General features: G+C 43.0%; 2 protein-coding genes across 3 annotated transcripts in view; one reads left to right on the top strand and one right to left on the bottom strand.

The window, feature by feature from the left end:
- dock8 (dedicator of cytokinesis 8) overlaps window positions 1–9,138 on the bottom strand; it is a 100,361-nt gene extending 91,223 nt beyond the window's left edge. For both annotated transcript variants that reach the window (XM_046346870.1, XM_046346871.1), the window contains exon 1: window positions 8,947–9,138. In XM_046346870.1, coding sequence (XP_046202826.1) covers window positions 8,947–8,999 — 53 coding nt within the window. In that variant the 5' untranslated portion in view covers window positions 9,000–9,138. The remainder of the gene's footprint in view (window positions 1–8,946) is intronic.
- Window positions 9,139–13,143: 4,005 nt separating this feature from the next.
- cbwd (COBW domain containing) lies at window positions 13,144–26,724 on the top strand. Its single transcript, XM_046344927.1, is given in 12 exon segments — window positions 13,144–13,193; window positions 13,195–13,241; window positions 13,882–13,940; window positions 13,942–13,969; window positions 14,061–14,063; window positions 14,777–14,870; window positions 15,006–15,013; window positions 18,783–18,820; window positions 20,173–20,219; window positions 21,148–21,231; window positions 21,409–21,441; window positions 26,003–26,724. Coding segments are annotated over 12 exon segments (726 nt in total). The 3' UTR covers window positions 26,238–26,724.
- Window positions 26,725–26,958: the final 234 nt, after the last annotated feature.

The raw sequence follows: 26,958 nt of genomic DNA, 5'->3' as shown, positions 1-26,958 counted from the left end.
TGATTCAATAAATGAAGGAGTCGAGTTGGCTTTTTTCCCCCAAAATTGAATTTAAGGTGCCCCAAAGCTTTTTTACCATCACTCTTTATATAATTTATCATCTTTGTTTCATAGTGTAGTTTAGTCACATGATTTCTTAATTTGCAGTATGTTTGCCAATCAGTTGGGCTGCCAGACTTATTTTCCATACCTTTTGCCTAATCCCTCTCAACTGTACAATTTTTAAATTCCTCATCAATCCAAGGGGATTTAACAGTTTTTACAGTTTTCTTAATGGGTGTGTGCTTATTGGTAACTGGAATAAGTAGTTTCATAAATGTGTCAAGTGCAGCGTCTGGTTGCTCCTCATTACACACAACAGACCAGAAAATATTATTTACATCATCACTACAAAACTTATTGTATGACCTCTTATACACTGTATTAGGCTCAGCCTTTGTAACTTTGGTTTCCCTAGATTATGGCAATTATATTGTGATCACTACATCATCCTATGGATTTGGATACTGCTTTAAAGCAAACATCTGCAGCGTTAGTAAAAATGTGATCAATACATTCCACACATATCATCCATTGTCCTCCAACAAGAGTTCCTGAATTCTCTCTTCTCTCACATGTGATGTGAAATAAAACAATGTAGTGACTTTCCCTGCAGGTCAAATATGATGCAGATGTACCAGCCAGATTACTTGCTATCTGGGTGAATATTAAAAAATGTCAGGTCACACAGCAAAATATTTAGGGGCATATGCGACTAGCGTGGTCACAAATTAGAGCTAGGCACACAGCCAACTCACTAACTCCATAAACAACTCCTACCAGACACACACCCATCCACTCACTAACGAACACAAGGCATATACAGACAGGCACATTAACTGTAAACTCTATACACAAGGGTCAACAAAAGTGGTTATCCAAAGTCAAGAGTTATAGAAAACACCTTAAAACACAAGCAGACTACTCCACCTTTCACACACACACCACACAACCATGTGCACACACACACACACACACACAATAAGGCATGATAAAGTGAGACAAGCCAACATACAGCATAACTCTATTGAGAAACACAAGGGCCCAAAACTTCCCGAAGTAACAGATTTAGTGAAAGGCCAAAGCCAGGCAGGCCACAACAGTGAGCATAGCATGGTTCAATTCCATCTCATTAAAAGTGAAATCTGCAGTTGTAACAATAACATAGCATACTCACTGGCTCTGTTTCAGTATAAAAAAAACTGAAGGATGGGGCTGGAGAAATGTAACCACTCAAATTCATACAGAGCTATGGATCCAAGGACTGACCATCCATGATATCAAAATGATAGTTCTAAGCATGTTTAGACTGAGGCTATAGTGTTTGTTTACATATACTTTTTTGGGGTACGCTAGTCGAACTAAGCTCATGAGACATAAGTTATATTCTTCAAGAATCAATGGGTTACATATCATAAATTTATTAGTAAAAAAAAATGGATGTAACAACTGCAGATTGGCCCTTTATTAAGGCACTGTGTGGTAGGCTGTTGATGTTCTCCCAAAATGGTAGGACTTCCCTTTCTATTTGCTGACAGGAGGAATTGTAACCAAGTCAACAACAACAGTATTTAAAGGTGTTGAAACAGCTAGCCTAACACCTTATTACACCATAACATATTATTAAAAGTGAAGATCAGACACCCAGAAAGTGAGTCAATGTTGGCGACATCTTTGGAAACACGCAATGGACTCAACCACCTATGATGTCCTTTCCACAATAGTCAACTCAGCAACAGTCAAATATAGTGTCTGTCTTGCTTCACAGAACCCAAATAACAATTTACAGTGAAAGTGTATTTACCCTGTTAACTCCATAGCTCCCCAGTGGACAGGACTGATATCACGCTGTTGTGATTTCAACTAAGTGTGCCAGAGAATAACAGATTTTCCCAGACAAACTATTGTAGCGAGTTACATTTACTTTTTCTTTGGGGAGTCAGTAAATGGTAAAGATGTGGGGGGTTTTTGGTTTCAGATTTTCAAGGCACAGGGCAATGTTTCTTAAACTTCCACAAGGCAAATCATTTCTCCAAAACTATATATAAGTGTTGGTACTGTACTAGTTGGCAGGAGTCTTTACATCAACATTATTGTGTTTTTTAAAGTACTTTCTCTGGTAGATAGATTAAAAATATATATACAGTGTGCTTTAATTTCAACAAAAAATGTGACTCTTAGGTTTCATTTGACAACAGAATTGACATGCTCTTATGAACTTCCGATGTTGGTGCTCATGAGTCCTTTCACATGGAAATGCCCTGAGGGTAAGTTCTGCTGACAGGAAAAAGCTCAGTCTTTTTTTTGCCAGGCTGCATACTATGTGGCAGGCCGGCACTTGTGTGTAGTGCCTTTGAGCATTTCTGGATCATTCTGTAGCATTCCTCACTGTAGGCTATTATCACTCACAGCTATGCTCACGCTGTCAGGCTCAGGGGCATCAGATAGCTAAACCTTTAATTCAGCCAACGGGCCCGGTCATGATCAATGTTACAACCACCCACACGCTGGTATTACCATTGAGTCATTATTTTGGAGCTGGGTGATCCTTTGGGTGCATCTCAATAATAGTCTGAAGTACCTTCCTCTCCTCGACTTCTCTACTTCATTTGCACTAATCTGAAAACATAGGCATGGAGGAAACTATATAGATACCTGATGCATTGCCCACCAGAAAGTGTCTTTCAACCATCCAGTTCCTTAAAAAGTCAGTTCAGGTGAAAGAGAGCAGATGGGAAACTACTTCAGACTATTGAGATGTCCCCTTTGTGTCCCACATACTGTAGCTTCCAGCTGCAGACTAAATGGGTTCCAGTCAGTCCTATCAGTGGCATCAGAGCTCAGCTTCCTGTCCAGAAGAGGGTTGGGAGGGGGGGATAAGACAGAAACAAACACATCAAATAGCTGGCAAGATAGTTTTCCCATGATGCCCCAAGGAGAGAGAGTGGAGGATGGAATCTGCCCTGAGTGTGTAGAGGGTCCAGACCCAGCATTTCGGAGGGCCTCAAATCAACACTGGTCTGCTATCCTACCTGGTCTACTATCCTATTATACTCAAAGTATAATGCTTATTCACAGAGTTTAACTGACAACATCAGGTGTAGACCTAAGAACACCGTCTATATTTCATGGACATTTTAATTGATTTATACATTTGCCTTAGTAGAGAGGATAGCATTTACATTCTTTCTACAGAGCAAATATTTGCACGTATCTTCAATTCCTCCTCTATCTTGGGTAAGAAACCAATATTTCCTATTTTAAAACAGTCATGAAGTGAAAAGAGAAGTGAAACAACCGTATCAAATAGCAGGATTTCCTTCTCACTCCATCTTGGAGAGAGAAAGAGGAATGTGCTGATCTTTGCATGCGTATGTTTGCGTGCATGTGTGACATGCTACAGTGCACTGGACGAACAGTGGAGAACCAAAAAAGGTTGAGTGGATTTGTTGTATATTACTTCCAAACTGCCTGCCTACTTCATTCAACGTTACAGAGTATGAAACGTGTTCACATTTGGAAAAATACAAATGGCTGATAAATTGTCTGTCAAGAATGTAAACAATAGCTTTTCATCATCACACAACTGCAGAAATGTGTCAAACTCAGTGAGTGACAGATTACTGTTGTTAGGGGTGAACCACCACCCACCCACACACTAGGGCTGCATAGTTAATCTAATTCATATTGAAATTGGTACCGGAGAAGCAGCTCTTGGACCAATAGAGTCCGAGACAGCTTTACCCCCAAGTTAATGGTACCCAAACTATCTGCATTGACACACACACACACACACACACACACACACACCCACACACACACACACAAAAGTTTTAGAACACCTACTCATTCAAGGGTTTCTTTATTTTTACAATTTGCTACATTGTAGAATAATAGGGAAGACATCAAAACTATGAAGAAATAACACATATGGAATCAAGTAATAACAAAATAAGTGTTATGTAAAATATCTTTTGAATTGTTTTTGAGATTCTTCAAATAGCCACCCTTTGTCTTGATGACAGCTTTGAACACTCTTGGCATTCTCTCAACCAAGCTTCACCTGGAATGATTTTCCAACGGTCTTGAAGGAGTTCCCACATATGCTGAACACACAAACCGTCTCAATTGGGTTGAGGTCGGGGGATTGTAGAGGCCAGGTCAACTGATGCAGCACTCCATCACTCTTCTTCTTGGTAAAATAGCCCTTACACAGCCTGGAGGTGTGTTGGGTCATTGTCCTGTTGAAAAACAAATGATAGTCCCACTAAGCCCAAGCTAGATGGGATGGTGTATCGCTGCAGGTAGCCATGCTGGTTAAGTGTGCCTTTAATTCTAAATAAATCACAGTGTCACAAGCACAGCCCCACCACAGCATAACACCTCCTCCTTCATGCTTTATGGTGGGAAATGCACATGCTGAGATCATCCGTTCACCCACACAGTGTCTCACAAAGACACGGCGGTTGGAACCAAAAATCTCCAATTTGGACTCCAGACCAAAGGACAAATTTCCACCGGTTTAATGTCCATTGCTCGTGTTTCTTGGCCCATGAAAGTCTCTTCTTCTTATTGGTGTCTTTTAGTAGAGGTTTCTTTGCAGCAATTCAACCATGAAGGCCTGATTCACACAGTCTCCTCTGAAAAGTTGATGATGAGATGTGTCTGTTACTTGAACTCTGTGAAGCATTTATTTGGGCTGTGATTTCTGAGACTAGTAACTCTAATGAACTTATACTCTGCAGCAGAGGGAACTCTGGGTCTTCCTTTCCTGCGGTGGTCCTCATGAGAGCCAGTTTCATCATAACGCTTGATGGTTTTTGCGACCGCACTTGAAGAAACTTTCAAAGATCTTGACATTTTCCAGATTGACTGACCTTCATGTCTTAAAGTAATTGATGGACTGTCGTTTCTCTTTGCCTATTTGAGCTCCTGTTGCCATAATATGGACTTGGTCGTTCACCAAATAGGGCTATCATCTGTATACCCCCCTACCTTGGCACAACACAACTGAGTGGCTCGAGCGCATTAAGAAGTTGGTGGCGGTAATACACCTTCAAATTGGATTCCAACTACCATATATAATCCACAGGAGAAAATAAATGAGGCGAGACTAATCAAAGAAAACCTGGTTGGTTTTTGGTTGGTTTTCCCTTTCATCCGTGGACCAATTGACACCTTAGAGAACACACAATTCCGGGCAGACCCAAAATGTGTTAAAAATCCACAAAGATCCAGCAACAAAAATGTACCATATGCACATCAGGTAACCCATCTACTTAGAAGAATCTCAAATATTAAATACATTTTGATTCGTTGAACACTTTTTTTTGGAAACTACATGATTGAAATGAGCCTATAATAAGAAGGCTCTTCGGGTCTTGGTTTTCTTTGGTATTGGCGGAATTGAGGCCGTCTGCTACTCTGTTCTTTATTTTCCTCTTATTATTATTTATCCTGATTCCTAGTTACGTTACCCTGCCTTCATGTACACATCTACCTCGAACCTCTGCACAATGATCTGGTACTGGTACTCCCTGTATATACGGCGCATTCGGAAAGTATTCAAACCTTCACTTTTTCCACATTCTGTTGCGTTACAGCCTTTTTCTGAAATGGATTACTTTTTTTTTTTTAAACGTCCTCAATCTACACACAATACCCCATAATGACAAAGCGAAAACAGGTTCCAGACATTTCTGCAAATGTATAAAAAAATTAAAACAGAAATACCTTGTTTACATAAGTATTCAGACCCTTTGCTATGAGACTTGAAATTGAGCTCAGGTGCATCCTGTTTCCGTTGATCATCCTTGAGATGTTTCTACAGCTTGATTGGAGTCCACCTGTGGTCAATTCAATTGATTGGACGGGATTTGGAAAGGCACACAACTGTCTATATAAGGTCCCACAGTTGGCAGTACATGTCAGAGCAAAAACCAAGACATGAGGTTGAAGGAATTGTCCGTACAGCTCCAAAACACAGATCTGGGGAAGGATACCAAAAAATGTCTGCATCATTGAAGGTCCACAAGAACACAGTGGCCTCCATCATTCTTAAATGGAAGAAGAACCACCAAGACTCTTCCTAGAGCTGGCCACCCGGCCAAACTGAGCAATCAGGGAAGAAGGGCCTTGGTCAGGGAGGTGACAGAGCTCCACAGTTCCTCTGTGGCAATGGGAGAACCTTTCAGAAGGACAGCCATCTCTGCAACACTCCAACAAATCAGGCCTTTATGGTAGATTGGCCAGACAGAAACCACTCCTTAGTAAAAAGGCACATGACAGACCACCTGGAGTTTGCCAAAAGGCACCTAAAGGACACGCAGACCATGAGAAACCAAGAGTGAACTCTTTGGCCTGAATGACGAGCCTCACGTCTGGAGGAAACCTGGCACCATCCCTAAGGTGAAGCATGGTGGTGACAGCATCATGCTGTGGGGATGTTTTCACCAGCAGGGACTGGGAGACTAGTCAGGATCGAGGGAAAGATGAACAGAGCAAAGTACAGAGATCCTTGATGAAAACCTGCTCCAGAGCGCTCAGGAGCTCAGACTGGGGCGAAGGTTTACCTTCCAACAGGGCAACAACCCTTAGCACACAGCCAAGACAACACAGGAGTGGCTTCAGGACAAGTCTCTGAACATCCTTGAGTTGCCCAGCCAGAGCCCGGACATCTCTGGAGAGAGAGACCTGAAAATAGCTGTGCAGCAACACTCCCCATCCAACCTGACAGAGCTTGAGAGGATCATCAGAGAAGAATGGGAGAAACTGCCCAGATTCAGGTGTGCCAAGCTTGTAGTGTTATACCCACGAAGAATCGAGGCTGTAATCGCTGCCAAAGGTGCTTCACCAAAGTACTGAGTAAAGGTGATTTTTTTATTTTGGAGTAAAGGTGATTACGTTTTTCATTTTTAATAAATGTGCAAAAATTTATAAAAACTTTATGTTTTGTCATTATGGGGTATTTGTGTGTAGATTGATGAGGGGGGGGAATAAATATTTAATACATTTTAGAATAAGGCTGTGAAGTAACAAAATGTGTAAAAGGTCAAGGGGTCTGAATACTTTCCGAATGCACTGTAGTTCCATTCTTGTGTATTTTATTCCTTGTGTTTCTATTTTATTTGAAACACTGCATCACTGGGAAGAGCTTGTACATAAGTATTTCAAGGTAAAGTCTATTCCTAAGGTTAGCCATTGACTCTGAATGGTCAAGGTAATTGTTAAGGTTTAGGATAGTCTTAAAGCAAAAATATCAAAAACAACTTTCTATGACTTGATTCAAACATGCATCCCTTGGAATCAGAGGCAGATGCTTACGAAACCTACTTGAAGGTAACAGCGCTCACTTTTGCCCCTAGCAGCCGGTTTTTCCCGTCATCTCCGACATCCTCAGAAATGGATGGACGTCAAATACGGACTTGTATCAGAGGTGACCTGGCTGGTTCTGTTAGGTAAAATGTGTATTATTCCAAACTAGAACAATGCTGCTTTCCACTTCTCTTAATATAATTCATTATATTTCTAAGATTCCAACAGTTCACCCAAGTTTTTTATTTTATTTTATACGTTTTTTTAACCTATATAGCCAATCAAATCGCAATGTTTTGTAAAAAACAATTTGCTATTACATTCTTTCCCACATATCATGCACCCCTACACACACACACACACACAATCCTGAACTTTCATAGGTTGGTGACCAGCTATGGTCAGCAACAAAAACCCATGTGGACAATATAGGCTGTAGAGACAGAGCCAGACAATTAGCTGGCTTAGCAGTTCATTCAAGGAGCAAGATAAAATACTCTGCCTTTCAGGAGCTGACCTCAGCCCTATTACACAGGAGATGCTGCCCCATCTTCTCCACTTCAATCAAACTGACAATCCAATAAATGGTAGGTCTCATCAGCATACTGAAGGCAGGGGGTGAGTGACTGAGCTAAATGGACAGGATACACATCGATTAATGTGTAATATAACTTATAGTTCAGTCTAGGTTGGCGATTTGGATACTGGATACATGTTAGAATGCCACAAAATGTTCAGAAACGGCAAGAGGTATGGGTTACTCAATACACACCTCCACAGTTACTCCTTTTTTAATGTAAAGTTATAGTAGTCTATAGGGCCATGGGAGATATGTATTTGTTTTATCAATGGCCTAACGGCATGACACACAATGGTCTCAAATATACTACTTCCTTTGCACCTGGTCAATGTGTCACAGCAGGAACAATGACTACATCCCTTAATTTATAGCATCTCCGACTGGGCTGCTAGATGGGCTTCATATACACCATGCAGAGGGGAAATGATCAAATACAGACCAGATATAGAAACATACCCAATGAGGAAATGAAGCAGACAAAAATATGTTTGCATCAACTCAATGAGCTGTAAGTATCAAATCAAATTTTATTTGTCACATACACATGGTTAGCAGATGTTAAATGCGAGTGTAGCGAAATGCTTGTGCTTCTAGTTCCGACCATGCAGTGATAACCAAGTAGACAAACTATGCATGTTTTCTTGTTCATGGGGGGGGGTACAGTATATAAGCTCTACTGTTGATAGAATAGGGTTTTATTGTTAGTTTACTACTTTAAAGATGGTATAATAAAATGTGTGATTGGTTTACACTCAAAAGCCTGTTTAATATTCTGTTTAATATCCTTATTCATAGAGAATTATTATTGATAGTTATTAAAGCAAATATCTCAGTGTTTAACTGAAGGAAAGCAACCCACCCATGATAGAGTAGCCTAGCCTACAGTATTAACAAACATTCACAACATGTAACTCTGCCCGATAAGGAATCCACTCCCCGTCCTTTGGCGTAACACAGCTCACTCAAATCAAACCTGACGCAAACGGCATAAAGGTGTGTGAAAGAGACATTACCTGTTGATCTTCAGAGCGAACGCACGTCGTTCTGCGCTGGCCAGAGACGCCATGTGAAGTTTACTCCAGTTCCGCGGAGGTATAGCAACAGTTTCCCTGCGGAATGGTAACTTCTCCTAACGCGCTGCTAACGCAGATGTCATTGCAAGCCTCATCTTCGGGGTGGCAGCGTTATGGGTGGAAACTTCCGCATTTGAAACCTTCCCCATCCTAAACAGCCAGACACCGGCTGCAGTGTGAGAGGATCAGACACGCACACTCTCGCTGCTAGATAAGCCCTTGGGTTTGCGTAATAAGCAGTCTGGTGAGGGTGAGAGAAGTGTTGGACTCCCCACATTGACATAAACCCATTTATTTGTAATATGTTTTGGTCCCAAATGTGTGTAGTAGCACAACTGTTGAAAAGCCTTTTGTTGACAGTGGCATGTGCTTCCGCACCTCGAGGGTTAGACTGGACGGGAGTTTGATCTTCACTAGGTGGGGTTCATATAAAAGTATAAAAGATGAACTACATCAGAGGGGATATGTTTGTAAAAACAAATGGAAGCCTATAGCACAAATAGAACAATTATACAGATATTTCACCGGATGAATAAATGTGAAGCTTCCGCTTGGCATTTCCACTCAATTTCAAATATGGTAGTGAGAGGAAGTCCAGGGAGAAGACAGAACGTGCTGTATTTTAGCCGACATTCTGCACATTTTCTCATCGATGAAACAGTACAGTTTTCTGGGGTATTTTTTGTTGACAGAACGCAAAGATGAATTGAGTTTGTGCACACGTTACAGGCGTTCCCTAAAGGAAATATGCAAATGTGTGCAAGAACGCGCCAATAGAATCTCGTTAGCTCGTGCTTGGCTCTGCCCACCTCTTTGCTTGTTCTGCCCACTATGGCTCATTTGTTCCCATTTGAAACCACGGGGTGTGGTCTATCTTGGTTTAGTTATACAAATCTTTGGCTATAGCCTGTGATTGAATAGCTAGGTGCGTGCGCCCTCTACCGTCAGACAATACTGTTGACATTCAGACTGACAGTTGCCATATTGATGGGACAGTTTTAAACGCAGCGATGTTCTAGCTAGCTGCTCTGCTAACATTTCATATATGCATGAATGGGCAGCGTCAGCAAGCTAGCCTAGAAGCAGAGTTCGCCAGCTAGCTGACTTCTCTATAATACAGCACTGCTGGACTTTTTTAAAACGGTCCCACGTTGACAGCTTGCAATTTGACCAAATATACCAGATTCAACCTAAGGCTGTAAGAGCTCACTTCAAAATAATTTCACAAAAGCAAAATACACATTTAATGTACACTGTTTTAACCGGTTTTAGCACAGTTGCAGCTGACTGTATTTTTGAATGACAACACGTTTGTGGCGTCCGTTTTATTTTTACACACAAGTGTTAGAATATGCAGATAGCCAATTAGAACAGGTAGTCAGTCCACTGTGGCTGCGTTTAACACAGGCAGACCATTTCTGATACTTTTTCCACTAATTGGTCTTTTGCACAATCACAACAGGTCTGTTTCAGAGCTGATCTGATTAGTCAAAAGAAAAATTAGTGGGGAAAAAATATCTGTGAAAATGCAGACTGTCTTCTGTCTGTTTTCCGTAAATAATTCTGTAACATGAAAATATGGCCTTGTGGGAACCCTAATCCTATAAAGGAGTGTATCAATTTAACCTTTTTTTATTATTATTTCTCGCTGATATGAAATAAAAGCCGCATGCTTCCAAAACCGTACTGCAAGGGATGCATGTTAATGTTCTGCTTTTGTCCAATGACTCTTATGTATAATGTAATGGAACTGAGAGTCATGAACAAGGGCTATAGCTAGGGCTGGGTGATATGGGCAAAATATTATATCACAGTATTTAAAAAAAATATGGATGGTATGATGGTTTTTGACAGTATTTTAAATTAACTTATCAAAAAAGTTCTACATTTGCTTTATGAGTAGTGAGTGATCCTAGGGTGGCAACACATACATTCTTAGTGATTTCAATGGGTCTTTCTCCATTCTGATTGTTTTATACTGTTCAATTCAACTTCAATCAAAAATAAAATTTCAGAACTTATAATTTCTCCATTTCCTGCACTAAATTGCAGTGGTGGAAAAAGTATCCAATTGTCATACTTGAGTAAAAGTAAAGATACTTTAATAGAAAATTACTCAAATAAAAGTGAGTCACCCAGTAAAATACTATTTGAGTAAAAGTCTAAAAGTATTTGGTTTTAAATATACTTAAGTATCAAAAGTAAAAGTATAAATAATTTCTTTTTTTTTTACTTACGGAGAGTCGGGGGCACACTCCAACACTCAATCATAATTTACAAACAAAGCATTTGTGTTGAGTGAGTTCTCCGGATCAGAGGCAGTAGATGACCAGGGATGTTCTCTTGACAAGTGTGTGAATTAGACCATTTACTTGGCCTGCTAAGCATTATAAATGTAAGGAGTATTTTTAGGTTTTCAGGGAAAATGCATGGAGTAAAAAGTCCAATATTTTCTATCGGAATGTAGTAAAGTAAAAAATTAAAAATTGTAAAGTAAAGTACAGTACGGATACAAGTACATGTAGTACTTGAAAGTATTTTTACTTAAGTACTTTACACCGCTGCTCAATTGAGAGAATATTCACACTGCCACATGGGGCTGCACGATATGGACAAAGCATCTAGGACATATTTTGAACCAAATGTTGCAATTGCGATTTGAATTGCCAATTAGAGAAAAACTTTTGGAATCATGAAAATAGAATGACCATTCTAATTCTTTAGTTAGAATATAATAGGGGGCACTTTGAATACAGTGGTGTTTGAGATGACAACGAATTAAAATGCCAAGGAGGAGTTATTGTGACAGGATAGGAACTAAAGTGTTTCCTAGTGGACCCTATAAGCTTTTGGCTACGTTGCGTGTTTTCTCTTAGCTACTGATTGTAGCTAACATATTCTTACTTTGCATATTGTTGCACAAACAAGATGATGATTTCGGTCTACACCATCACTGGAATTATCAGGCTGTATTAGCTAGCTACGTCTCTTACTCAGTACATGTATTATTTAGCTAGCTATTAGCGGCTAACAATTAGCGTCTCACAAGATTTGGGGTAACTTGCTAAGAAAAGACAAACTAGCTGTTTGCTGATGTAAGAAACACAAACTAATAGTGTCATTATAGAACGCTAGTGGATTTATAATAAGCAAAGTGAAAACAGCATTGTTGTAATCAACATTGTTGAATGTTGTGAGATTATGTGTTATACACTATAGCCCGTTACCATATATGTGATTGAATATTATCTGATGTTGGCTTGTGTGGATGCATGTGTTATGCAACATTGCTGACTTGAGACATTGTTAACAGTTTCAGTGCCATGGGCCTTTCTCATGATGGAAAAATACAGAATGACCTGAAGACAGGAACTGTGCAATGAGTTGGGGTGGCACATTCAGAACGTAGTGTTGCGAGAACAAATGGTATTTTGTTAGATAACAGGAGCCAGGTGCCTGATAACTGTATATTCTACACAGCTACAACAACTGACCGCTGAAGCGCTTAGGGGGCTGGGACCAGCCTCTGCGCCAACAATCAACGATAGGCTGGGTGAGTCTAAACCACGCCCAGTCTCTACTCTGACAGGCCGGCTCAGAAGCATGAACTACCTCTGTCAGAGTATGTTCATAATATCTTTGTCAGGAACAAGTCAGTTCTCTGTTTGCCCTGCGAGGTGGGACAGAGAGCCCGTATATACGAAAATTGCATTTACCAATTAGCTAATAAAAAATACATAGTATACAATCGGTGACTCAATGTCATATTTATCCTGATACCAGATTCGAATTGACGCAACCCTAACAATGTGCTGCATTGACCATGCAGAATGAACGCAAGTGTCTCGTTGTTGAACATCAAATCCGTTCCTGTATGGAAGGTGGCACGGAGAGAAAGAGCGGAGAGTGATGACTCAAGTAGCGAAGTAAACTATAAAAATGTACATGAAACAAACCAAACATTCAAATACCGGTGTAGGAGGTAAAGTAAAAACTCAAACCGGTCCCTGCATCAATACTGGTATATCATAAAATATACCACCCAGCCCTAGTTATAGCTATGTTAGCTATTAACGCTATTAATACAGTACAGATTTACAGATTGTTCTGTTTGTAAAAATAATGGATTAGGTTTTAATGGACGAGGAGGATGACTGCCCAGAGTTGGTCCCCATATCAGGAAAGCCTCTCACCTGGCATGCAGATACCTGTGACCATCATCACTGGCTACCTCGGTATGATAGCCAGGTCAGTCTAGTCCCAATGTATACTGCTGTGTTAGAAAAAAGTGTGAAGGTAGTGGCCATCAATCTTGGTCCTCGAGAGATACATGATGTGTATAGTTTTCTTCTTCAAGCCTAGCACTAAAACACGGGTGGGTATAATTTGTGAAACTTTCAAACAGGAATCTCTTCCAAAAACTTTGTAAATAACAAGGTTGCAAATTAAGATACCGGGTCTGTCCTCACTCTGGTAGCCTGTGGACGAACATTAAAATAAGCTACGTGGTGAGTTGATGCCTACTCGACAGCTAGTTAACTAGGTGAATTGATCATGCTATGTTGTAAGCGTTGTTTGTTGGCATCCTTGTACTTTCCAAAGTTTTTAGAACAGATTCCTGTTGGAACGTAACACAAATTATACCCACCCCTAAAACACCTGGTCCGTCTAGCTCACAAGTAATTTGATTAGGCCCTAGTTGAATCATGCGTGATATTGCTGGGCTGGAACAGAAAGCCTGCCCACCCTGTAGCTCCCCATGTCCATGGGTAGCGACTTACCACTGGGATAGAAATCTACAGTAATTACAGTGTGCTATGAATAGAGTTCATACCTCGCCTGCAGACCATAACATTTCATTCATAACCCATATAGGTGTTGGGAAGACAACGCTGTTGAATTACATTTTAACGGAGCAACACAATAAGAGAATCGGCTGTCATACTCAATGAATTTGGAGAAGGTACATTCACTTTTGTGGTAATGTTGTCCCATCAATTTTGGGGGGAAGGTACACAGTTACTTGTTGCTTCATTACAGCTGTTTTCCCGAAGGCAGTGTGTTCAAGGGTGTGCATGCATGGTCTTTTATTGATTGTACCTCAGGGTTAAGTGCTCAAGGAAGCAGAAAAGAGCTTGGTTCAAATATAGATGGAACTCTTGAGCTGCTGCAAGGTCATGTACAGCCTCACTTGAGAATCAAATCAAAGTTCACATTTTATTTGTCACATGCGCCGAATACAACAGGTGTAGGTAGACCTTACAGTGAAACGCTTACTTACAAGCCCTTAACCAACAATGCAGTTAAGAAAATCCCCCCCAAAAAGGAGGAGATAAAAGTAACAAATAATTAAAAAGCAGCAGTAAAATAACAATAGCGATGCTCTATACAGGGCGTACCGGTACAGAGTCAATGCACTGGTTAGTCCAGGTAATTGAGGTAATATGTTCATGTAGTTTAGTCTGGCTGTCAATTATCATGAAATAAGCCTACAATATCTGTGTGTGGACTCGTTCAATGGAACGCTATAAGGTCATAGCTGAGTAACAACAGATTTGTGCTTTGAACATACACATGTTTTATCAGGTGCAAGTAGTAGTGCGTATAAACAAAAATGTTTTGCCTACATTTTGACCATATTTCATTTTTTTACTGTGCCAAATGAATTTTTCTCAAGCTGATGTGTTCTGTTGTATGCTATGGTTCTATGTCAAAAAGAACATGTTTACTGCTCTGATAATATTGTTGTCCCTCATCTGTCCTGTTGGAGGCGCTCTGGAGAAGTCTCGAGCTGTGAGCCATGCAGGAGAGCTGTATGAGAAATGGCTGGAGCTCAGGAACGGCTGCCTCTGCTGCTCCGTCAAGTATGTATATTCTAACAATAAGAAATATAGCCACTTTACATCACAGTAGCTTTCAAATCTGTATGGACATGTAGAACTTCATATTGATTAATAGATATATTCAGTATTCCTAATCTCATTGTTCATTCCCTCTAGAGACAATGGCAAATTACACACATTGTGCAAAACAAATAACAAACAAACCCTCTGTAACGGCGTTCTTCGTTTGTAGAATGAGAGTCGGACCGAAATGCAGCGTAGTGGTTACTCATGTCTTTAATGAACAAAGATCGTAATACATCAAATAACTTATACATATACAAAAACAACAAACGGAACGTGAAACCTAATCACAGCCTATCTGGTGAAACTACACAGAGACAGGAACAATCACCCACAAAATACAAAGCGAAACCAGGCTACGTAAATACGGTTCCCAATCAGAGACAACGAGAATCACCTGACTCTGATTGAGAACCGCCTCAGGCAGTCAAGCCTAACAACACCCCTAATCAGCCACTAACCCAAATACAAAAACCCCAATACGAAATACAACAACATAAACCCATGTCACACCCTGGCCTGACCAACTAATATAACGAAAACACAAAATACAATGACCAAGGCGTGACAGAACCACCCCCCCTAAGGTGCGGACTCCCGGACGCACCTCAAAACCATAGGGAGGGTCCGGGTGGGCGTCTGTCCATGGTGGCGGTTCCGGCTCGGGACGTGGACCCCACTCCATTAATGTCCTAGTTCCTCCCCTTCACATCCTGGGATAATCCACCCTCGCCGCCGACCATGGCCTAATAGTCCTCACCCAGAACCCCACAGAACTGAGGAGCAGCTCGTGACTGAGGGGCATCTCGGGACTGAGGGACAGCTCAGGACTGAGGGGCAGCTCGGGACTGAGGGGCAGCTCGGGACTGAGGGGCAGACCGGAACTGAGGGGCAGCCCGGAACTGAGGGGTAGCCCGGAACTGAGGGGAAGCCCAGTACTGAGAGAAAGCCCAGTACTCAGGCAGGTAGTAGGCTCCGGTAGATCCTGGCTGGCTGGCGGAACTGGAAGATTCTGGTTGACTAGCAGATCTGGAAGATTCTGGTTGACTGGCAGATCTGGAAGAGACTGGTTGACTGGCAGATCTGGAAGAGACTGGTTGACTGGCAGATCTAGAAGATCATGGCTGACTGGCGGATCTAGCTGCTCTATGCAGACTGACAGCTCTGGCTGCTTCTTACAGACTGACAGCTCTGGCTGCTTCATGCAGACTGACAGCTCTGGCTGCTCCATGCAGGCTGACAGCTCTGGCTGCTCCATGCAGGCTGACAGCTCTGACTGCTCCATGCAGGCTGGCAGCACCTTGCAGACTGACAGCTCCTTGCAGACTAGCAGCTCCTTGCAGACTGACAGCTCTGGCTGCTTCATGCAGACTGACAGCTCTGGCTGCTTCATACAGACTGACAGCTATGACTGCTCCATGCAGGCTGACAGCTCTGACTGCTCCATGCAGGCTGACAGCTCTGACTGCTCCATGCAGGCTGGCAGCACCTTGCAGACTAGCAGCTCCTTGCAGACTGGCAGCTCTGGCTGCTTCATGCAGACTGACAGCTCAGGCTGCTCCGAACATGCAGGAGGCTCCGGCAGCGCTGTAGAGAAGGAAGGCTCTGATAGCGCTGAACAGGCGGGAGACTCTGACAGCGCAGGAGGGAAGAAAGGCTCTGATAGCGCTGAACAGACAGGAGACTCCAGTAGCGCAGGAGGGAAGGAAGGCTCTGGCTGTGCTGAACAGGCGAGAGACTCCAACAGCGCAGGAGGGAAGGAAGGCTCTGGCTGTGCTGAACAGGCGAGGCGCACAGAAGGCCTGGTGCGTGGTGCTGGAACTGGTGCTACAGGATTGAGGACACGCACAGGAAGCCTGGTGCGGGGAGCTGCTACCGGAGGACTGGTGTGTGGAGGTGGCTCTGGATAGACCGGACCGTGCAGGCGCACTGGAGCTCTTGAGCACCGAGCCTGCCCAAGCTTACCTGGCTCGATGCCCACTCTAGCCCGGCCAATAGGAAGGGCTGGTATGTGCCGCACCGGGCTATGCACCCGCACTGGAAACACAGTGCGCTCCATAGCATAACACGGTGTCTGCCCGGTCTCTCTAGCCCACCGGTAAGCACAGGGAGTTTGCGCAGGTCTCCTACCTGGCATAGCCATACTCCATTTAAGACCCCCCCAATAATTTTTTGGGGCTGCTTTTCGGGCTTCCTTGCCAACCGTGTTCCCTCGTATCGTCGGCTCCTATCTCCGGCTGCCTCTGCTCTCCTTAGTGCCTCCACCTGTTCCCATGGGAGGCGATCTCTTCCGGCCAGTACCTCCTCCCAAGTGTAACAACCTTTACCATCCAACACGTCTTCCCATGTCCATACTCCAAATAATTCATCCTCCTTTTGCTGCTCCAGCTGTCGCTGCCTGTTTATACCAGCGCCTCTCCGCTTTATCAGGCGTGTCTTTTTTTCGACTCCATTCGCCTATAGCCCTCTTCGCACTGTTCCAGCGAATCCCAGGCGGGCTCCTGCACTCTCTCTGGGTCGGCCGCCCACCTGTCGATTTCTTCCCACGTTGTATACTCCATGCCTCTGCTATCCATAACGTCCTCCTTTTTCTGCTCCAGCTGTCGCTGCCTGTTAACACGCTGCTCGGTCCGAGTGTGGTGGGTGATTCTGTAACAGCGTTCTTCGTTTGTAGAATGAGAGTCGGACCGAAATGTAGCGTAGTGGTTACTCATGTCTTTAATGAACAAAGATCGTGATGCATGAAATAACTTATACATATACAAAAACAACATCACCCACGAAATACAAAGCGAAACCAGGCTACCTAAATACGGTTCCCAATCAGAGACAACGAGAATCACCTGACTCTGATTGAGAACCGCCTCAGGCAGCCAAGCCTAACAACACCCCTAATCAGCCGCGATCCCAAATACAAAAACCCCAATACGAAATACAACAACATAAACCCATGTCACACCCTGGCCTGACCAAATAATATAACGAAAACACAAAATACAATGACCAAGGCGTGACACCCTCACAGGTTTGTGGGTTACATTACAATACATTACCTTAACAGTGGATATGCTTGGTTAGTTTAGCATGTCCACTCCTGGTTATAAGGCTTGTCTCCTTACATTACCCATGACATACCCTCTATTCCCTGGCATTGACCGCCCGGAGGGAGAATCATGCTGGGGAAGTAGTGGAGAGCGAAAACAGCACCCTCTGGATTGGGGGGTGATATCTGAACCGCCTATTTCAATCAGGACAGGGAAGCCATTAGGCCGTAAACATTTAGCCAGGGATTCAGGGGAGAAAGGAAATCAATAGGAGGCCATTACAGGGAGAACCCTGTGACGACTGGAGTTTGTCAATAAGTGACAGGTGTCAGTGGTCCAGGGATGCAGCCAGCCACAGCCCACTGGTCCACACACACGGGCCTGACAGCGCGTGCTCAGACCGGGACTCGCCTCACCCCTCCACTGTGTCATTGGCTGAGATAGGCTGGTTATTGACTGAGACAGGGCTGTCATTGGCACTGACGGGCCTGTCAATCAGAGATGTCCCGGGGGGCTGGCCCCTCTCATTGAGGAAGAGGCTGGACCGGCGGTGCATGGGATGCCACTCACAAACAGTGTTTTCATTACTCTCCTAAGGTTTTTTTCTCTCTTGTTGTAGAACAGAGAAAATGTATGGAATGTCCACTGCCCAGGAGGAATACTCAGCTGTTCCTTCTGTTATGACAGAATACTTGGAAAACCCTTAGAGAAAGTGACTTAAACACACAGGCTGAACCAAACACCAAAAGGCTGCAGTGTCAGAGTTCATATTTTTAGAGTGTGTACAACCCATCTCATTGCCTTTTCTGGTTATGTTTTTTTACAGGTATTGTCACAGTCATCCACGCAACATACGGAATACAGGTAAAAGCACATTCAAACATGGCTGCGTCAGTGTTCATTTGCCTTTATTACTCTACATTCTCCTGAACGTCACACCGGAAAGATGTTCATTTTGATAGAAATCCTCAGGCAGGAATATAGAAATGTTATTTCTCAAAAGCTCCATGTCAAGAGTCATTTCCTGTTTATTGTAATATGTCAAAGTTGAAATCGCACAACAATCCTCAATCTGTCAAACTATCTTTTCTTGACTGCAAGTTGTATATAGAGAGTTGCAAACCCCCTACATGCACACCACCCTCCCCAACTCAAACACTATAGGGATGAACAGGCCAAGTGACACAGGGGGGCTGAGGGTGATCGAAACTGAAGGGGTAATTGATATCAGAGCAGATCACTCTAATAGGACGGTCATACCCCCTCTACGCTCCTCTACCCCCTGAAATACTAATCTGACTTGGGGCAGGTGGGAACTCAAGTCCCAGGCCTCTCACTCACCACCAGGCCCCAGGGTGTCCTGGTATTGGCCAGCGTGTTTACGGTGATGGAGGAAGATGATATAAGAGTGGTGATCATTGCATTTAATTTTTGATTTCCATCACTCGCTATGCGGCAGCAGGGCGGTAGCATAGCCTAGTGGTTAGAGCATTTGACTAGTAACCGAAAGGTTGCAAGTTCAAATCCCTTAGCTGACAAGGTACAAATCTGTCGCTCTGCCCCTGAACACGGCAGTTAACCCACGGATCCTAGGCCGTCATTGAAAATAAGAATTTGTTCTTAACTGACTTGCCTCGTTAAATAAAGGTAAAATAAATACAAAACAGGCCGTAGCTGAGGGACATCCGCTGACAGGTTGATGTGTAGGGGTCAGGAGACGAGGTTACAATCCCTAGTCCCTCTGTTATTACATATTTCACTCAGGGGATGGAACCAGCGCTCGCCTCATCCCTGACACAGTGGCAGAACTCATAGAAAAGGTCCATCTGATTTATCTCACGTGGTTTCAACAGGTGATTTTTTTTCTGCTATCACAGGTTGGATAGATGAGTTTTGCTCAAGTTCCTCTGTTCATTTTTGTGTCGTCACGTTTTGTGTCAACTGTGACATGAGGATGAGTGACCCGTGTAAAGGTTTAGGTGGTGTATGACTGGGGTTGGAAGATGGATGAAGACATCATTATTGTATAACCTGTAGAAAACATAAAAGGGCCCATGTATCTACTCTCCAGCCCCAGGGCTTAATCAGGTTTGAAAGGAAGTTAAAGATGAAAACTAGCTTACACTTTCTTTTGCATCAGTAGGCCGGAGGGTGATGAATTGTCAGAACTGAGAGTCGGACTCACTCCCTTTGGTTAATTGATTATCTTCCTGCAGCATCCGGCAGAGGATAAACCAGAGGGACTGGTCAATGAAGCAGCCAGGCATGCTCTCTCTGTCTGTCCATCTCTACCTTTCTGTATCTCTCTCTGTCTGTCCATCTCTACCTTTCTGTATCTCTCTCTGTCTGTCCATCTCTACCTTTCTGTATCTCTCTCTGTCTGTCCATCTCTACCTTTCTGTATCTCTCTCTGTCTGTCCATCTCTACCTTTCTGTATCTCTCTCTGTCTGTCCATCTCTACCTTTCTGTATCTCTCTGTCTGTCCATATCTACCTTTCTGTATCTCTCTCTGTCTGTCCATCTCTACCTTTCTGTATCTCTCTCTGTCTGTCCATCTCTACCTTTCTGTCCATCTCTACCTTTCTGTATCTCTCTCTGTCTGTCCATCTCTACCTTTCTGTATCTCTCTCTGTCTGTCCATCTCTACCTTTCTGTATCTCTCTCTGTCTGTCCATCTCTACCTTTCTGTATCTCTCTCTGTCTGTCCATCTCTACCTTTCTGTATCTCTCTCTGTCTGTCCATCTCTACCTTTCTGTATCGCTCTGTGTCAAAGCAAGAAGAAACAATGTGTTGTACTTACTAACCACCGATGCCTAATTTTATACAAACACATAATTTCACAGTTGTATTTCCAGAAAGGTTCTCCGTTTGTGGCTTTTAGTTTTGGTACACCCACTGTCCCATCAGTCTGTTGGTTGCCTGGTGATGTTGTTGATACAACAGAGAGGAATGTCTACACATCCTCAGACTCTCTGCTCTCTGTTTGTATTTTCCTCTCCTAACAAAATGGGGGTCCCATTTGAATGTAGCACATCTTTTACCATGCCACCCACACACAGTATACACATCCACCCCAGGGGGGGATGAGAGGGTGAGCGCAGAGAAGAGTAAAGTGGAACACCAGCACCAGTGTTACCACCAGACAACTTTGTAATGGTTACTGTATCAGTTGTACTGTTGTATTTGCAGGCAGATAGCCCTTGCAGACTCGACCATCATCAATAAGACTGACCTGGTGACTGGAGAGGAGCTCAACCACCTTAGAGACAACAAGTCACCTTTTACAGACCTTTTATTAACAAATGCACTGTCCTGCTAAATGATTAGCCAAGTGATGATCTGTTTCAATTTGTAATAGCGCTTTTTGATTGTTCAGATCAGATGTGTGATTACTATATGTTATAGATGGTATTGTTGCATGATAATAAACATATCTCCTTTCCTCTACAGGTCTCTAAATGGCCTGGTCAAGATTCTGGAAAGGTGGGTTGGTTAATTTGGCCTAAATGAACGGTGTAGGGTTATTGAATGTGTATCATTGTCTACTGTAGCACTACTCTCATCTGGAGACATCACCAGACATGGAGACAACACCATGCTTCACATCACAGGGCAATTACTATGACTATTCTCAAACACATACAACTAGCAGAAGCGCACATCCCCAATTATCCCCCTTGCATGTTTTCCCAGCTTTGTCCTTGTATCACAGATGAAACATATTAGGCATGACATTGTATTTTAGCCCCCCACCTCCACAGGGCTGCACCCCCGCCTACACAAACACGACCCCCAACCCTACGGTGTTCAGTTTCCCACAAACCCTTGCTCTCTGACGCCCCACCAGGCCGTGTGTGTGTGTGTGTGTGTGTGTGTGTGTGTGTGTGTGTGTGTGTGTGTGTGTGTGTGTGTGTGTGTGTGTGTGTGTGTGTGTGTGTGTGTGCGTGCGTGCGTGCGTGCGTGCGTGCGTGCGTGCGTGCGTGCGTGCGTGCGCGTGTGTGTGCGCGTGCAGACGCTCTGCATGTATCAAAGGCAGGGTGTGTCTCGGATCCACTCTGCACTCAGAGGCAACAGAGCACAGATAGAGGGCTAACCTGAACAGCATTCCCACAACTCCTGTCATGTGTCAATGGTTCTCTGTGGACTGGATCTTATAAAGGGTTTAATAACAGTCCAGATGAGTCCTATTCATTGCAGTGGAGTTGTATCGTCAACATTGTTGCTTTCATTGCATATGCATGTTGTAAAACAAATATCAAAGCATTTTGTGCACCTCTACATTGACCCACCGTCTACTCCCCTCCCGTTATAATGAAACCAAAGATCAGCCGTGTTTTACTTGGCAGGTTAGCGTTTTTGTCATGAATCTTGTTCCGAGTGGTCACTAGCTGTTTACCACAGTAAAACTTAAATTACACGTATGGACTCAGTGCTGGTAAACCTCTCCACATGAATAGACTCAGTGCTGGTAAATCTCTCCACATGAATAGACTCAGTGCTGGTAAACCTCTCCACATGAATAGACTCAGTGCTGGTAAACCTCTCCACATGAATAGACTCAGTGCTGGTAAACCTCTCCACATGAATAGACTGGTAAAACCTCTCTTCACACTCTTCACATGAATGCAGTCACTGGTGTTTTCTCTTCTCCCAGCCAGCTGCAGTGGATTAGTGTGTGTGTGTGATGATCCCTGAGGAGAGTCATCTAAACACACTTGTCCACACAGATAGGCCCTTTCCCCGGCTTTCCACCCCCCTCTGGCCTCCCAGAGCCCACACTGTTTGTTTGAAAAAAAAACCCACCGGTCCACTTGTGTGGCACTAGCAGCAGAGAGGGCTAAAGCTGCTGTACAATGTTTGTTCTCCTTGTGGGGTCAATGGGGGAGGTTGAGGGACAACAGGACAGGATCTGGGGGGGGGGGATTGCGGTCCACAGCTGATCTCTCTTTTAATATGCCCCAACAGACACACACAAACACACAGTCTTGTTTAACCTTGTGGGGACACACACTTGATTCTCATTCAAAATCCTATCTTCCCTAGACCTGCATTGCTGTTTGCAGTGACATATGAAAATACCTTTCGTCTTGCAGCCATATAACATCACAGGCTCCAGAAAAAGAATACCGTATTAATCTCACAGTTAGATGCTTCCCGATTGAAGAACAAGCCATGTGTTTGCATTGGTCTGTTGTCATGTAAACAGAGATACTACAGAAACACTGCACACCTCACTGTTGCTCCTTTATCTTACAGTTTGGCAGAAAAGCTACAGCTTGTGGAAGCAACAAGACCACATCTAGACAATGTAATGAGTGCCAATGGTGATCCATGAAAGGGAAATGACTTTGACTAGGCCTACTCGATCCATGTCTTAAACAATATCGTTTTGGTCTAGTTTTTATTCTCCCACAGACGGCCCACAATCTGGTATTCATAAAGAATAGCTTAGCAGTCGTCTAATCAACAACCACATGTCTGGGGTCAATTATATTTCACCTTTGAGGAGGTGAAAACAATGGGACATTTTTTATTAATTTATTGAATTTCAGTTCACCCCCTGTATTGAAGTGGAATCAGCCTCAGTCCTGCTCTGTATGCAGTGGGCCAGGGAGACACAGTCCTGGGGCAGAGTTTGGCCCCTAATGCCTTCAGGGGCTGACACACTAGTGAAAAGTCCACACTCTGCTTTTCTGTTTTTGAGCTTGTGACAGTAAACCAAGTAAACCAGGGTCAATTTTTAGTCTGCGACCCAAAGACATCTGTCCAGATTATCCTGCCTCAAATGCCATCATATGGGGAAATGCTGGGGTAGTGTGCTCATTGATTAGTTGAACGAGACTGGCTTGGCTTGGCATTGGTCTTCAGTCATGTTGTTTGCTCCTCACAACAGCTACCACAGGGCGTGGGCTTGTAAGGGGGGGTTATTGTCTGCATTGTCATCAGTTTTTGCCAGGTCCCCTTTCCCACAAATGAGCTAAACCTCCCTTGCCCCACCATCCCCATAGGGCCAAACTCCCCTCCCTCCCTCCAAGTTTCTCTTTTCATGCTAATGAGAGTGTTATACCAAATGAAAAAGGAAGTGTGTAACCTTAACACTTCCTCACAATGCCCAAAATATATGCGAAGTGCCCTTGAAATGCTGTAAGGAAGTATACAGCGGAGGGAGGGAGAGCGGGGGGGGGGGGGGTTAAATAAGGGCGTCACAGCTGGTTTATGGTGCTTGATAGAGTTGAGCTTTTTGACGAATTCGTGGACAAACCCATCAGCAGCACTTAAAATGTGGTGTGACAATACTATTGTTAAATGTTAAGAATGTGCTGGTTCGATTTAACTATGATTTAATTTACTCAAGCAGGTTATATTGACATTAATTAAAGGATTGTTTTATTTAGCAATATAAAGCATGCAACGGTTTTGTTTCCCAAGAACTTCTTGCAATCAAAGTTTTAATTACAACCATAAAGCAACAATAGCCCTTTTTAGAGTAGTCATTTCAAGGACAAAAACTAGTTTACGTTTAGTTGCTTTTACACTTATAAAATGCAACAATATTAACCATGTGCTGGGCCAATTGTGCGCCGCCCTATGGTACTCCCAATCACGGCCTGTTGTGATACAGCCTGGAATCGAACCAGGGTCTGTAGTGATTCCTCTAGCACTGAGATGCAGTGCCGTGGACCGCTGCGCCACTCGGGAGCCCAAGACTGATGATTCTCGTGAAGGCTATAACATCAGTGTTTTGAAACCAAAGAAACCTAACCTTTTCACATCAGAAACGTTCCGTTTTACTATACCTTGTTTCTTTCCAGGATCTTCTGTGAGAGAAAGCATTCAAGAACAAAGCTGGACATCCCATGAATGTCATTCGGTTGAATGTGAAACAACATTCAGCCTTTGTCACTGGTTTTCAATAGGCATCCCTGTGCTAATACAGTGTGCATTTATTTTACAGTATACCTTCCATCAAAATCATGCATTCATTTTTTTAACCTTTATTTAACTAGGCAAGTCGGTTAAGAATAAATTATTGTTTTCAATGACGACCTAGGACCTTGTTTCAGGGGCAGAACTACATTTTTACCATGTCAGCTCGGGGATTCGATCTTGCAACTTTTCAGTTACTAGTCCAATACTATATATAATAATAATAATACTCTAACCACTAGGCTACCTGCTGCACATGTATCTTCATGGGAGATGTAAGTTGGGCAACATTTGATATGGAAGCAAACTTCAAGTCAGGATTCAACGTTTTGTGAGTTTTGTGTGTATTTGTTTCTGGACACTTTAGGTACAGTTGACGTCGGAAGTTTACATACACCTTTAGCCAAATACATTTAAACTCAGTTTTTCACAATTCCTGACATTTAATCCTAGTAAAAATTCCCTGTCTTATGTCAGTTAGGCTCACCACTTTATTTTACAAATGTGAAATGTCAGAATAATAGTAGAGAGAATTATTTATTTAAACTTTTATTTATTTCATCACGTTCCCAGTGGGTCAGAAGTTTACATACACTCAATTAGTATTTGGTAGCATTGCCTTTAAATTGTTTAACTTGGGTCAAACATTTCAGGTAGCCTTCCACAAGCTTCCCACAATAAGTTGGGTGAATTTTGGCCCATTCCTCCTGACGGAGCTGGTGTAACTGAGTCAGGTTTCTGCCCATTTCTGCCCACACATTTTCTATGGGATTGAGGTCAGGGCTTTGTGATGGCCACTCCAATACTTTGACTTTGTTGTCCTTAAGCCTTGGGGTCATTGTCCATTTGGAAGACCCATTTGCGACCAAGCTATCCCAGGGGATCGTGTCTATTGCAGGTAAAGCCCACCAGGTGACGTTGCAGGGGGTCCATGAACTCCACGAGCTTGATGAGTCCCCACAGGTGTGGGGGGAGGAGCCTAGGGTCAACCATCTATTCTTCATAAGTCAGCACTATGTGTGTGTGTGTCTGTGCATAAGTGTGTGAGTGTGTATGAATGCATTCTTCTGATGTGTACCTCATTCAATAAAGCCTTTGTATCCCCTCAACTCTACAGGGAGAAACCTGGACATAGAGATCCTACAGGAACAGTTCATCTCAACAGTACTAAAGGTGGGGGACAGGAACTAAACAAGAACTCCCCCCTCTCTCTCCTCACGGTGAACTATTCCAGTTTATTCTTGATACACTTCACATTTGGACCTACCTACTGCAATTGTGTTAATCCTCATAATTCTGGTGTTCCACTTCAGTCCAGGAGGACCTCAAAACGTTATGGTATTTACTGTTAATGATGACTACATGCCAAATCTGATAAGCATCTTATTGTCTACAATACAGTAAGGTTTTGCGGAGGACCAATTGTTGAGACTTGGTGTAATTGGGCCCCTTGCTCAGGGGCCAGATGCTATGAGGAAACATTAGATTAGTGTGTGAATGGACTTAATCCATAATCAACCATGTTGGCTATCTCATTACCCAGTGATACACCCGACCCTCAATCAAGATAAAGCGACAACGTGAGAATAGAGATGTGATTAGTGCCCTTACTGTCATTTTCTCTGTAAATGATTTGAAACTTTGGAAAACCTTGACAATACACCCCTAACAACGAGTACCTTATTAATTGAAGTTTGAGTGTATTCCTCAATAGCTCGGCTGTTTTTAGGTCTGTGAGTTGTTGGTGAAGTTAAGGTTTTGTACAGACTTTTATCACATCTCAAAAGTGGTGCAACACAAAATTAGGCTGGTCTGTAAATGTCCACGCGCTTGACTATTAGCTTGTGAATACGTTTGTTTAAATTATTGAAATAAACAAGAATCTGCTTTTAAAGATAGGTGTTTACAATATTTAATGTTTCACTATTTTGAAGTATTGACTGGCATTTTGTTGTAATGGCTAATACTTGTGAACGAGCGAATTGATTTAAACTCGGGTCTTGTCTGAAGGTGTTTAACTAACGTGCGAAAATCCAATGCGATATTCCTCAAGGTGCGTAAAAACGCTGCAAG

This window comes from Oncorhynchus gorbuscha, linkage group LG04, assembly GCF_021184085.1.
Source record: "Oncorhynchus gorbuscha isolate QuinsamMale2020 ecotype Even-year linkage group LG04, OgorEven_v1.0, whole genome shotgun sequence".
Lineage (NCBI taxonomy): Eukaryota > Metazoa > Chordata > Actinopteri > Salmoniformes > Salmonidae > Oncorhynchus > Oncorhynchus gorbuscha.
This window is presented reverse-complemented; position numbering and strand designations above follow the sequence as displayed.